General features: G+C 39.1%; 1 protein-coding gene across 13 annotated transcripts in view; it reads left to right on the top strand.

The window, feature by feature from the left end:
• Positions 1-14,777, top strand: part of PCNT (pericentrin) — a 69,470-nt gene that overhangs the window by 42,475 nt on the left and 12,218 nt on the right. For 10 of the 13 annotated variants that reach the window (XM_074548127.1, XM_074548135.1, XM_074548130.1 and 7 more), the window contains 11 exons: positions 1,135-1,362; positions 2,572-2,742; positions 3,902-4,054; positions 4,445-4,615; positions 4,877-5,977; positions 7,803-8,330; positions 8,993-9,089; positions 9,549-9,703; positions 12,521-12,718; positions 12,962-13,135; positions 13,761-13,956. In XM_074548127.1, coding sequence (XP_074404228.1) covers positions 1,135-1,362; positions 2,572-2,742; positions 3,902-4,054; positions 4,445-4,615; positions 4,877-5,977; positions 7,803-8,330; positions 8,993-9,089; positions 9,549-9,703; positions 12,521-12,718; positions 12,962-13,135; positions 13,761-13,956 — 3,172 coding nt within the window. The remainder of the gene's footprint in view (positions 1-1,134; positions 1,363-2,571; positions 2,743-3,901; positions 4,055-4,444; positions 4,616-4,876; positions 5,978-7,802; positions 8,331-8,992; positions 9,090-9,548; positions 9,704-12,520; positions 12,719-12,961; positions 13,136-13,760; positions 13,957-14,777) is intronic. The other 3 variants (XM_074548137.1, XM_074548125.1, XM_074548136.1) reach the window with 2 other exon arrangements.

Here is a 14,777-nt window from a genome sequence, read left to right as displayed (position 1 = left end):
AGGAATCTGATGCCAAAATCTTGTAGCATTAGAAAGATTAGACTTCTAGATGATTTTTCTATACCCAAAATCTTTTCTGTAAGACCTGTGTTATGGTTAGTAGTGGTGAGTTGCTGGTGAGATGAGAAGGGAGTAAGATACACAGTCAAGGAAATGTTAGTGCCTGTAGGCAGCTTGAAAATGTAATTTTCATAATTTTTGGTTTTCTTAATCAGTCTCCTACACTCTCCTTGTTTATTATTTGACTTTTTGGTTTGCTCAAGCGTGTTTTCTTGCTTTAGTAATATCTGCAAAATACTTAGAAGGTGTAAAGATCTATGTTAATGCAAAGATTTTTCATTTCATAATGTTAATGGGATTTACACCAATTCAGACGCTTTTTGATGAACAAAAAATTTATTTAGTGAAATCCCATCTTCCTTGCTCATGAGTGTTGACCAAATTATTTCTCCACTCCCACTGCTTTCCTGCAGCTTGCTTTCACTATGCTAAATGACTTTATCACACCCTGAGATAGTCTGTCTGTCACACCAAAGCTCCTAGCCTTGCCTTCACCTTGGTTACTGGGATCAATGAATGACTGTTTTCCTGCAGCTAAAATTCCAAACTTGTATCCTCTTCCTATTGAAATGATTTTTGGAAAGCGAATTACCTGTCCTATGTTGGCTCCTGGGAGTCTGTCTGTTTGCATATTTATCCTTCAGATCTTTGCATCTTCCTCTAAATTGGAATTCCTTGGAATACTGGAAGAGAGTTCTGAAGTTACAGAGATAAATGCAATGCTGCTAATAATAACTCATGTCATCTTGGTGGGTTTTTAATCTGATTGCCAACCAACCCCATCACCAAAAGGCTTCTTTGGGAGTATTCCTTCATCTAGTACTCTGAGAGTACTGCAGATGTTGAGACAGTAATCAAACATGTGTTAAGGAGCTGCTGCATTTGGAAAACAAGATTTCAGAAAGCTAACTTTTTCTTACTTTCTATGCATATTTAGTTCTATTTTCACCTGAGATTTTAGCACCACTTTAATCCGTAGTAAAACCTCCTTCAGTGTGAAATGACTCTTGCTTTCAACTGGCAGGAAATCTGTTCCAATTGCCTGAATATCTGTATACTGTGATTTCTGTGTAGGTAGAATCTTTGCAAGCAGAAATCAAAGAGAAGATGGATGATTACAATAAACTGTTACTAGAAAAGGAGCGAAAACACCAAGAAATTGCAGCTCGTGATAAAGAGATAGAAAATCTGATGGCACAGATCCAAGAGCTGAAGCTCAGTGGTGCTGAGGTCTCCAAGACTGTACACAACTTGGAACAACAGCTGCAGAAAATGAAGAAAGTGGAAACTGAACTGAAACAGGTAATTTTGAAATCCTTATTTAAATGGGGTTGGCATTACATGACAGTGGCTTTATGGGGGTGTCAGTAGTGTTTGTGATGCTGTCTGGCACCCAGTGGTGTATTAATTGCACATATCACAGGTTTCCATCATCTCTGGTTCTACAAACTCTATGTCCACTATAAAGACTTGCATACTACTTGGAAGTGGTATGTACTTAGATATTACTTATGAGATTTAAATAAGACTCCAAGTCCTACTATGAAATCTGCTTTTAACAGTTGTCATGTTTGCAGCTTCAGAGCTGCTCCTGAGCTTGTCTGGAAGCTTCTGAGAAGGTGCCGTTACTGAATATCAAACACTGAGGGTCTTTAATAACTACCTGTGTTTAAAATCGAATTATCTTAATCTGTAGCCCTTCTTGCTCTGGGTCTGAAGCCAGATCTGTTTGCCATAGTCCAAAACTTCCAGCACTTTGTTACTACTACGGAGTTAATCACAGCCTGGAGTTAAGAATTACAATGCATTTAGCAAAAGTTTGCTGTTGGACAGCAGATGCAATTACTGCCTGTGGTTTCTTGTCAAGCTTTACTGTATTAAGTACATGTTTGTATGGTTATTCTTTGGATAATTCCTAAGTGAACCTTTCTTCCTTGGACTGACCCAGCTCCTGAGAAGGATTGTGAGAGAAGGAGGATCAAACCCCAATTTTTTTCTCAATAAAATAAGATGTGGTAGCTTGGCGGATCACAGGCTGGACAAACTTAGTGCTGCTTTATCACGTTCTGACTGAACTTGATGTGTTTTTGAGTAGGTTTTGATCTACCCAGAACTCTTCATTTCTTAAACTGTGTCCATCTATCAAATTTAGTTTGGCACATCTATGGTATCATATCAAATTTGGAAATGGCTAGAAGAACAAGATGTTATGTTCTTAAACATATAAAGTGTTGTGTAACTGAGAAAGTGTAATTTGTCACTGAATGCTAAATTTTCTGAAGTTGCTAAACTTGGATTACAAAAAGTAAAAGGGTAAAAACTTAAATGAGCTTAAAAAAGCATTCAGTTGTTTTGGGTTTTTATTTCTTTATAGGCCACTGGGATTACGTACTGCTCTTTTTGTACTGGGTGTGTCAGGGTCAATGAAGTATTTCAGCAAGATTGTTCAGGTTTAGTAGGTTTGTATATTGACAGCAATTAATTCTGACACCTAAAAAAATCATTTTTCAGGATAAAGAGGCATTGCAACAGCAGCAGTACAATAACCTGATCCAGATCTCTGCCCTGCAGTCGAAGCTGGATGAAGCAAGGCACCGAGTGCCCGTGGATGGCAGCTCTGCCCCCGTGCTGAAGGAGCAGCTGCAGGCAGAGCAGGAAGCACTGCAGGCCAAGGAGAGAGAGGTGAGGGCTTTGGGAGGCTTCTACCAACTTTGAGTTTCCTTGGCCTCAGCGAACCTTCCTTTTTCTTCTTTGTTCTGTGCTCATCTCCCTTCCTGCTGGAAACCATCTTGTGATGATTCACATCACTTTGAGACTGATCACTGTCAGTTGTAAACTGATTTTCCTTTCCTTCCAATGTTGAAATAGGCAGATAAGTTTTGAAGTGAGAGATAATGATTATATAATTTTTATATTTATTTACATATAATATAATTTGATTTTAGATTATTATATATTCTTACACCATGATGGTGTAATTTAACGTGTTTTGAGAGAATGTTTGTGGTGAATTTTTGTTTCAAGCTAAGAAGAAACACAGAGAAAATTGCTCCCAATACCTGGAACTCTTATTGGATTTACAGTATAAATGTATACACAATCCCACTGTATTATTATATTATAACATCTGTGATATAGAAGCATAGTCCAGTTAAGGATGTGTAAAAAAGAAAAACAGGAGTGAGCCTTTAGTCAATTGTATACCATTCTTTCAAGAGCAGAACAAGATAAAAAAAAATTAATTTCTTCAAGATGGAATTTCCATTTCTCTTGTGAAGCCTGATTTCAACAGTCATAATTCCCAAAGCCACTATACCTTGCTACCCATTAAGGCAAGAGATTATAAAACAGTGGATGGCGACATCACACTGCAGAGAGAAGTGGGGTTATAGAATCATCTCTTTGTTGTGTGTGTTATTGGGATTGGCACTGCAAGGCTCATTTCTGGCTTCTGGGAGGACAAGGATGGTGTTTATGTTGACTGCTTGTCTTTGTTGCACACCAAATGCTAATTTGTCTCATATTGTTGCATCCAATGACACCAAAGCCTTGATTGCTCACAATACAGATTAATGCATCTTTTGTGAGCAGGTAGATTTTTTTAAAAAGGAAAGCAGAAACTCACCTTTGCAGTGTTTTGGTTTTGCAGATGAGGAGCTAGAACACAAGCTTCTCACTCTTTGTATATTTATTTATTTCTATTTGAATAATGCAAGCCGATTAGAGTTTAAATCATTGAATTTGCTGATGTTGCTTCTTGTCATTAAATAATACAATGAATCAAGTTTTATCTTAGAGGATTTAACTGAAACAGCTCTGCATTTTTTCTTTGTTTTTTTAGATTGCAAGCTTGCTAGACCAAGTGGAACAATATAAAGATAACCTGAGCAAGAAAGATGAGGAGATATTGCAGCTGAACTTGCAGTTAGAGATACAAAAAAACTTGAGTACTTCCAACATCATGCAGCTTCAGGCAGAGAATGCACACTTGCAGGTGGGTTCCTTTAGCTTTAGTGCACTGCCTGAAATGTCAGGGACCTTCTTGCTTGAGTGCTGAGGTCTTCATCTCATGATGTTGTAAACAGATTTTGGGTTGTTTCGCTTGCCATCAGAATGTTGCATTACCTTTACAAGACTAATGCTGGGTATCATAGAACCAGAGCCTCCCAGTATTCTAGATTCATGCATGTGGCATTGTCTTGTGCAGTGATTTGATTTAAATCAAAAGCTGGGGTTATTTTCTGGGTTGGGGCAGTCTAACACAGTGATGTGAACCTGTAGAAGAAGCTGTAGTTGTGTTCCTGAGCTCTTCACCATTTACAGTGAGTAAGAGAATGTTTAAATCAAGTTCCCTTCTAATGAGATTTTTGTTTTCTCTGGTCAGGAGGATCTAACAAAACTTCATGTGAAGCAAAGCCAGGACCTGGGCATTAGTGATTCCTCAGCTTTGTCATTCCCACAAGCACTGCTTGAAGAAAAGAATCAAGAAATTGATCACTTGAATGAGCAGATCAAGAGACTTGAGCATGAGCTGCAGAATGCTCTGGAGAACAAAGTAAGAGTGCTTACTATATGTTCATTGCTTGATTTTTGGGGGAAGCAAGGTGTGCAGATTCTTATTGTAAATTGAATCCATGTGATAATTCTCTTAGCAAAGTAGAGATTATTTTGAGAATTTACCAGCTGAAATGTGTGGTTGTTCTTGCTGTTAAATGGGTGGTTTAATGCCTGTGTGATTCAGAAGAGAAATATAAACTCTGTGTGCAATAATCATTGCCTACATACAGTAATATTCAGTCCTTTTCCTTGTGCTTAGGTTGCAGAAGACCAAAAAGCTGAAATGGAAGAGCTCAGGTCACTGGTGGAGCACCTTCGCCTTGACCAGGAGAGGCTGCACAAGGACAAGGAGGAAGAGGTGGAGCAGCTCCATGGGGTCATTGAGAAGCTTCAAAAAGAGCTGTCACAATTTGGACCAGTATGTCATGAGGATAGTGACAACCCAGTTTATTTCTATGAAAATGCCTTGGAAAAGTCAGTGGAAAACCTTCAGAATGAGCTGAAGAAAGGACTTGTGGCTTGTCAAGGTGATGCTGATCCAAACAGAAGAAACTCATCAGTACACTCCAAAGTGAGAGAGCTTCAGGAGGAGCTGGAGCTTGTCTCAGCTTCTAAAGAAGCTCTGCAGCAGCAGCTGGAAAAAAAGGAATTGCAGCTCAAAACAGAAGTGGAAATTTTGGAGAAAAAATGCCAACAGCTGCGAGAGTCATCAGAGCAGTCTGCTGCAGAGCTCACCTCCCTGAGAATCCAGCACCAGGCACTTCAGGAAGAATACAAGGTTTCCCAGAGTCTTTTGTCTCAGAGAGAGGCTGAGACAAAGATCACTACATCTCGAGTTCAAGAACTTGAAGACAAGGTGAGAGAAAGGGAAGCAAATATTCTGGAGAAAGAGATGCAAATTAAGACAATGGCAGATCAAAGAGAAGCTGACACAACTGAGCTGCAGTACTTAACAGAAAAAGCAGCAGAGCTCCAAACAGAGTTGGAAAAGAGAGGTGCAAGTCAGGCACAAGATGTTTACAGTCTTCAATTAGAAGTTTCTAGGCTTGATTTGCAGGTGCAAGCACTGAATCAGAAAGAAGTAGCTTACCTGAGAGAAATCAAGGAACTGCAGGGGAGCACTGCAAAACTGAAAGGTGAAATCAAGGCCCACAGGAAAGAGCTCGAAGCCCTACGGTTGGAAAGAGCTGAAATTCTTTCACAGTTGGAGTCTTGCAAGAAAGGTCATGAAGAGACTCAATTTCTCAAGCCATTCTGCCAGAGTAAAAGAAAAGATGTAGCCCTTAAAAATGGAATGCAGGAATTAGAAGCAAGTATTGATCAGTCAGTTGGAGTATTGGCTTCCCCTACTGCTAGACAGGTACATGATTTGATTTTTAATAGCATTATTTGTTGTGGAGGTTTTTTTTTTTTAGTAATACACTTCTAGATTAATAGGTTTAATACATTTTCCTCATTTTACTCTATTTTGCCTGCAAGAGTAGTTAGTAGGTGATATCCCTTCTTGCTTTCCCCCTGTGAGTTCTTTCCAGCTTATTTTTTGTTCCTCCTGATCTATTGAGGATGGAGAATGAGAGGATGGGCACCTGCAAGCCAAACAATGAGCCCACCATGAGCTACCAAGACTGTTTGCCATTTTTCATGGAATGGAGAACTGCTTGAAAACACTTGATCATGTCTCCTTTCAGAAATTCTTATTTACTGTGACTCTTGTAATTATTCAGAATCTTCTCTAGAACCATTTGCTCCAAGTAACCTAATCTTAAATTCTTTTTGAATCATTCAATTTTAGAAAGCAGTAGGACCCTTTTTTCAGAGAGCTATGGAAATCTGTCATACACCAATTTACTGTGTTTCAAGGCTGCCTTACAGAGGTGATAAGTGCTAGTTAAGAGGGTTTATATGAAGAGTTGGAGTGTACAGGAAAGGAAAAACATTCAGTGTCAGGCTTATGTGGATTTTCAGGGCCCTGCTTGGCAGTATGTTCCAGTAATCATCCAAGGTAGATGAATTATTTCAAGAAGTGACAGGATAATTGCTGTATCTAATGACATGTTTATTTTTAAAGCAGAAATGAAGAGCGTAGCTATGCAAAACATGTGATCATTCCTGGTGTTTGTGTTTTTATTTGCCTGGAAGATCAAGTTTGGAGTGGTGCCATCAGTGCCTGGGTGACTCTGGACATTCAGGGGCTGCCCCAGAAATCTCTCAGGAAAAGGAAATAGCTGGAAAAAATGTTAAATGGCCCATGGAGATTGATGCACTTCACACCATGGGATGTGTCTGTACAAGGCAGCAGACTTCCAGTCCAGTGCCTGCTGGCCCTTGTTGTTTATACAGGCAGGGATTGTCAGATCCCTGTTTAAAAAACAAAATTAATTTAGGATCCAGTGAAGAGACAATTGGTAACATTTTGAAGGATATCAGGCAGTGCTGACACGCTGGGGACAGTTAAATTATTTTTAAAATAATTTTTCAAGTAGAAACTTGGACTATGAAAGGTTTAAATTGATGTTTGTGTCAGTACACGTATTTTATTTCCATGTTTAAGAGGAAGTTTCTAAGTAGGCTGAGGAGGGGTGATTATCAAAATTGGAGAATATGTTGAATCAAAGTAAATAAACTGCCATGTCTTCAAGCATTCATTACAATAGAATTTTTTTCCCATGGATCTAGCTCATCCAGGTATTAGGAAAAGGATAATTTTGCAGTCTTTAAGGAGCAAAGAGTCTCTCCTACATTTATGCTTGGGTTCCAAAGGGGAAACAATGTGAAAATTAGGAAATGTATTAAAATCAAAGCTGGAGGAGCAGCAAAATGAGTAAAGTCCTGGCACTGGGCTTATAACAGATGATTAAGAGGGATGATTAACACAAAAGGATTAAGGTAATGGTCTAAAATGAGAAGGATAACAATTATTCACTGTATCTGACAAACTAACGGGTATGGAGGATGAAATGAAATTTCCATGTTGACAGGTTTAAAATAAACTAAAGTATCTTCTCAAATAGTGCATTATTTAGACTCAGTCACAGAATCTCAGGTGAAAAGAGTCATTTTATCTTAAAACTACTTAAAGTGAAGGAAAAATCTATCAATTCTAAAAGGTCTTTAAGTGTGTGTTTCTCAGTTTGGAAAATCATACTCAAATTCCATTAAATAATTAATGTGTTATTTCATTCCAGGAAAAAGATGAAGTTATGTTTGACTTGACAATTCACAATAAAAATCCAAAAGCACAGATGAAGCAATCACAAGAAAATAACTTGTGCCAGGAGTTGGACATGATCCACAGCTCTGAAGGGGATCAAGATTTGAAAAAGCATTGCCAGCAAATGTTGGAAATTCATCCAATTCCTGATTCACCAAAACACAATTTGAGCACAGACAAGGAGACTCCAAAACATTTCCGGAATTTAATTGCAAGTTTGTCTTCATGGGGCTCGCCTGAGATCATGAGAAAGCAAGACCTGAGCATGGAACTTCAGCCAGTGCTTCACCTGACCCCCTTCTCAGAAGCTGAGAACACAGATTTTCAAATTGTGCACTCAAGGTCATCCCTGCAAGGAGAGAATTCCATATCACTGGGATATTCTAACCTGGATGAAAATGGCAGTGGGGATGCAGCAATGGGAGTAGGTAGAAAATCTCCAGCTTTCTCTGAAAGTACTTATTCTGTTGATGGTGATGAAGATATGGAGAAGAGGCTTCTGGTAAGTGATATTTTATGTCTGATTTAGTTCTTTAGTTGTGATTTAATTCAAAAAATGCTCAGCCCTGTCCCCCTGGGATCATTGAGGAGCCCTGGGCTCCAAGTAATAGAAACCTACACACTGCTGGGAGTAGGTCCACACAGAATTATTAATTCCTCTCTTACTGTGGTAAAAACTGATAAATTTGTGACACTTCATGTGTCAGTAATTGAGCTAAACATGTAAAACCTCAGTGTACTCTAACAGCTCCCCACTTCTTCAACAATCTGTTGAGTGTTCAAAGGAACTTTCAAAACTGGATTTGAGGCTTTAATGGCAGTATTTTATATATTGTATACATATATAAATATATATTGACAGTATTCTCTAATTTCACAGGAAGATAAAGTCTATTTCTCTTTGGCCATATATTTTCGTGCCTTGCTTTGATGGGTAATTAAATGTAAATTCATGTATCTTAAAACTACTAAAAGAGGAAAAAATGGAGATGGAATGGCTTCCAGAGAGCACCAGTGTTGCATTAATCATGATATTTGCCATGTCTAACACTTGGATCAAGTAGGCCTTTGCTAAAATCTGCACTAATAAAAAAGTTGTCATAAATGCTGAAACCAACACCTACTTTCAGAAAACCAAAGTAATGTGAAAAATTTCTTGTCAAGCAGATGAGAGAAGCTGATAATCTGACTTTAACCCCTTCTGATTTACAAGATGATGAAAGATCAAGAGCATCTGCCATGAGTGATGGATGTGGCAGCAGTAAGTTGAACTTTGTCGACTCCTTTTACCTTTTGTTAACTTCAATATTAAAACATGTTTCTCCTTTCTCCCATTTTCTTTTACTGTGGGTCTTATTAGAGAGCTAGGCCTTAGGCAGGTGGTTCTTTGTTAAGAATTACACATATATGTATATACACACATATATAAATATATATATAAATGTGTGTTGTGCCTGCTTTTACCTTTTCATCTGCATACAGGACATAGGCAGGAGGTTTGAGTCCTGACTTAAATACTTGGCTACTTTTCTCATTCTAAAGGCAACTTAATGATTTTTAACTTGTGTAAGTTAATTGAAATCTCAACCACCAACTCCATCTGACCCCGCATTCATACAAGCAGAAGAAATCGTGGTTGTTTTGCAAGTGGTTGTTGTAGTTTCAAGTTCTTTCCATTTTTATAGCACTTTGTGGGGATGGGGGTTGTCTCTTCCTTCAGATACCAGCTCAAATTTGGCAGCTAATCTAAAGCAGGAGCTCCAAACATCAGATCACCTGGATGCCAATGTCATGGCTTACCTGCGGTACCGAGGGATAATTCCAGATATTATGGAATCAATGAAAGAAAAGGAAATACTTTCACCACAGATGAAGGTAATGTATGATTCATATGAGCATACCAGCAAATTAAAACTGGATAGCAAAAAGGAAATGGTAATATAAAATAGCTGCTACATTTACACTGAAAAGTGGTTTGTAATGCTTTAAACTGCAAGTTGATGATGGTTCTTGTCCTTGCATTTCTGGTGACAAAATTACTGACATTTGCTTTTACTTGCTAGAAGTGAACTAGTTTTGCCAGGACAGCACTGATGCTGTTTCAGAATGTGGGGGTACAAGGACTGTTTATTCTGCTTTATGGGTTTGCCTTGGAGGCTTCACAGAAAGTTGTTTCAGAAGCAGCCACAGCTGGCTGACATCATGGTCCTCTGCCTGTTCTTGTCATCCTGATGTGATGGACAGCTGTGGAAACACCAGTGCAAGGTGTGCAGGGATAGGTCAGAGCCAGTTCAAGCAACGTGAGGAATATACAGAAGACTGAGCAGTGAGTGCCCATTCTAGTCAGTAATTAAAGTTGAAGAAAGGATATGCGTAGAACTCTTTGCTTTGCTGAGCAAGCTCTCAGCCATTTCAAAAATTCCAGCTACAGAAAGGGAGAAATTCTCATCTCTGAGAGAATACAGGTGGTTACAGTGAGTTCTCAAGTAGTAAGAAGCTAGAAGAAATACCTTTCCTATAAAGTGAATCCTGCCTCCTGATATGCTTAGCAGGTTCCTTCAACTTGCCCAGCAAATGGGAGGAAGGAAAGCCTGAATTCAAACTCACTCAAGCTACCTGGCACAGGTAACTCACAAGATGAAGAAGGCTGGGCCTTTATGGCTGCTCAAGTCAGAGCAAAGATCCTTCCCCCACCCATCTGCCCCTAATAAGAGACATGATGCTCTAGGGCTGGAGAAGGAAGAGCACATGGAATAACTGATGTGATCCAGGAAAAGCCAAACATGCAAAGCTGCTGAAACCATCTGCTGGCATTAGAACCAGTGCTACCAGAGAAGCACATCAGGTGGTAGTAATTGGAGATTCCTTACTGAGGGCCCTGAAGCACCCTCCTGCCATCCATTTTCTCTAGAGAAGCTTGTTGCTTACCTGCAGCTTGTGTTTGTGGTGTCCTTGAGGCTGCCAAGCTGAGTGAGCCCTACAGGTTATCACCTGTGTAGGGTCTAACAGCACTGCAACAGGACAGTCCCAAGGTTTGGGACCATGGGTGATATTCTCTATCCTCCCAGTCAGAGGAAGGGTACCGGGATAGAATCCCTGGCTGTGCAGCTGGTGCAATACTCAAGGTTTTCATTTTTATTACCATGGATTTACCTTTGAGAAGCCAGAAATATTGGGAGCTCATGCAAGTCACTCAAGTGAGACAAGATGTCTCCACCAATAACATGGCCAAACCTATAAGGAAAGCTTTAAATTAGATGAGGGAAGGACTGGAGGAATAAAGTCCCTCCTATTATGAGAAAAAGATCAGATTCAAGACCAACAGAGGAACCTGGACATAGCTAAGCCTGTGGGACCCCAAGATTTGAATCCCAGGGTCCTGAGGAAATTTTGCACTTGCAATTGCCAAGGCAGTCTCCATTGTTTCTGCAAAGTCACAGCAGTCAGATAAAGTCCCCAGTGACTGAAGAAAAAGGAATCATAGCAGCCTTTTTTAAAAAGCTTAATAACAAGCACCCTGGAAAGTACTGATCTTTCAGCCTCACCTCAGTGCCCAGTAAGATCATTAAATGGATTGGACATGAGTACAGAATTTCTTGTGATGACACACTGGCACAGAGAGCTTGTGAATCCCTAGGTGTCCATCCCAGAATCCATTCAACATGAGGTTGGATGGGGCTTTGTGCAACCTGAAATAATAGAAGATATTCCTCATGTCTGTCACAGCAGAGCTGGACTAGATGTGGTCTTGAAGGGTCCCTTCCAACTGAAAACCATTCTGTGATTCTATGTCTAAAAAATTTTGTGTCAGAGACTTCATGGAAAAGGTGATTTTTATTTTACCTTAAGAAACAGATTTTTTTTTTGTCTTTTTTTTTTTAAGCTTCTTTAGTGGGGTATCCATCTAGACTTTACTGTCTGTAAGATCTGAGTGCATAATCCAGTACTAAATGTTTAGTTTGAACACTTTACTGTGCTTTTGATGTTCATGTTTACTAAAGGTTTTCACTGATTATTGAAGTAATCACTATTTTGATTCCAGTGACAGAAAAGCAACTTAAGTTTTTTTAAAAAATAATTTTAAAACTGTGCAAGGCAAGAATATAAGGAATTAAGTACTCTGTGGTGTTTTTAAAGTGCATAGCAATGAGGAACAGCTCCACATGGAGGCTGGGATATTTCTGATGAGATGTGTGTAAGAAAAGGATTTAAATCTCCAGTGACCTTCCTTGAAAAGAGGCCAGGAAACATCTGTGCATGATGTAATAGTTTGTGAACAGGGAATTTATTTAAAATGCATTATTTGGCCTGACAGTGTCAGAGGAAACAATTTCCACTGTGTAAATGATTAGAACTGGTTATTTTGGGAGTTGATATTTGTATATAATTTGCTAAATTAAGCCAAGGTTGTCCAAATACATAATTCTGTTTTCTGGCATCACTGGAGTTGAGTAACATAGCTTCAGACTTGATAGAATTGAATTGATTTCCAGGGAAGTTAGCTGAATGCTTCAGAAACAAAGGTGAAGTACAGCCCTTTGGCATAAATAATAATTCATGTTTAATTGCATCTTAGTGTGTTGATACAGACACCTTGCTTCTGTTGCCCAGTACTATTCCATCCTACTCTTACACTGCCAGGATGCTGATGCCTGTTTCTTAATATTCTCTTTTTTTTTTCCTGTTTCTCAGGCTGTGCTGAAGATGGTGTATGAGGAGAGCCACAAAATCTTGGCTTTGTCAGAGCATCCCTTGGCTTTGAGGGAGCTGAAGAACATCCCTCAGAGCCAAGTGGCTATGGAGGGCTGGCAGAAGGAGGGATTATCCCTGCTGGATGCTATCCAGTCACTCAAGGATTACCTCAGCAAGGTGGCAGACAGAGGAGACAAGGTATGGCTATGAAATACCCTTTAAAGCAAAGGAATCAGGTTGTGTATATAAATATAAATATGTGTTGTATATATAATATGTTATGAGGCATGTCTGTGTGTATATCTATGTTTAAGGAGTAAGGGACAGTACCCTTTAAATACTTCTAAAAGTGCTTAAATTTACAGATACACTCTTATGGTATGAAAGATGCTGCGTTAGAAGTTGGCAGAGATGCCATTTAAAAAAAATATATTTTAACAGGAAACATCAGGTGTTGCTGTTGACTGGAGAGGAGAACTTCTGCAGGCAGTACAGAGTGTGTTTGAGAAGGAGAGAAATGTGTTGCAAATCGACTTGAAGTCTCACTTCTCCAATCCTGCATCTGGTGACACAAGTTCATTAGAGGAAAAGCTGGAGTATATAATCAAACAACAAGTATGAAAAGCTCTTAGTGTGCTGCTCCTAAATCACTTCTTTATTCTCTTTAATTTTTAATTTTTTTCAGTTTTATTTTATTGCTTCTGTTGTTAAATCTTTGTATTAAATCTGTATAAAATCTGTGTATTATTATATTATCTTGTATGTCTTGTATAATGCAGATGGTGTGGGATCAGTAGCTGAGTTGCTGTTGTGGTAGCATTTTTCTTGAACTTTTTCCATAGTGTTACAAAACGTATTGATTATTTTAGCTGGCATCAAGAAACACTGTGGTAGTAAAAGGAAATACTTGGTTGAAATCTTGCCATCCTTCCCATTTATCTAGAACTTCAGACCTCTGTTGTAAAGGGTCTATATTGAGCTAACTCTGAAGCTGGGGGCTTTTTGCCAATAATATTTAGTTTCTATGTTGTAGTTGTTATGTATAAATGCAACAAGGCAAGTGAAGTGGGGTTTTTCTTTTTTACATCATGTTAACGTTTTGCATTAATGTGAAGCACAAACTCAGTCATTTGAGTGCTTCAGTACCAAACTTGAATACTGCAGGAGTTTGCTTAGTATTTATCCTTGCAGAAGATATGGAAATGGCCTTGTAGTTTGAATAGGCCTTGCTTTGTTTCAGGAGGAGCAGAGGCAGATGGTTGTGGAGCACCTCTTCTCCTCAGACAGGAACAGCCTGCTGTCAGAAATCCAGGAGCTGCGGGCTCAGCTCCGCATGGCGCACCTGCAGAGCCAGGAGAAGCTGCAGCAGCTGCAGGAAACCCTCACCAAGGCTGAGGATCATGGCAACAAACAGGAGCACCAGCTCCGGAGGAAAGGTAATTCTTGCTGGCTTTGCCAGCTCTTTCTGTCTTCTGCAGCAGTTCCTTTTTGCCTCAAAGGTAAAAGGCAAAAAGAAAAAGGTGTCCTGCAATTAGCAGAGGCTGTACAATTCCTCAGTTTTACTGAATGCACTCAGGCTGCCTAGGGTGAGAGCAGTTCTTTTTCCTATCAGTAGTTAAGATAAATCTATGAGAAGCAAAGATAAGCTGTGAAATAACCCAAAGCAATGGAACTGAAGCAGTAAATACATGGAGAAAACCCAGCAAGGACAGTAAAACCCTGCTTGTTTGCAGAGAATTATTTATCTTGTGTTTGCTAGTTTAGAATCAAAGAATCATTTAGGTTGGACAAGACCTTTAACACTGAAGTCTCACCATAAACAGTGCCAAGGCCACTGCTAAACCATGTTCCTGACTAAATAAGCAAGCCTTGGTTTTCACAGCAGGGTCCCTTTATGTAATAAGGAAACAAGTGCAAGTGACCTTGATCAAAAATAAACACTGCTTTTTTCCTCTTTTTGTTTTCCCATCACTATCACTCAGGATTCAGCCATTTTATAGACATGCACTAGTCCAATAGAGGAAAATTTTCTGGACATCCAGAAGTTTATTACTAATTTTATTTACATAATGCTGTAGGCATAGGTACCTTAATTATTTTTAAGTACTTATCAAACAGGAACCTCCAAATTTAGGGGGAGTTGTTTCTCTTAACTCACTGGCCTGAACAGAGCTGGCAAAGCAGGTTCTATATAGTGATTCCTGTTATAAGGAATGTAAGGAAACTTATCCATATGTAAGTGGATAAGTTTGTTTAA

This window comes from Zonotrichia albicollis, chromosome 10 (assembly GCF_047830755.1).
Source record: "Zonotrichia albicollis isolate bZonAlb1 chromosome 10, bZonAlb1.hap1, whole genome shotgun sequence".
NCBI lineage: Eukaryota > Metazoa > Chordata > Aves > Passeriformes > Passerellidae > Zonotrichia > Zonotrichia albicollis.
Note: the sequence above shows the minus strand (reverse complement) of the source record. Positions and strands in the feature narration are given on the sequence as shown.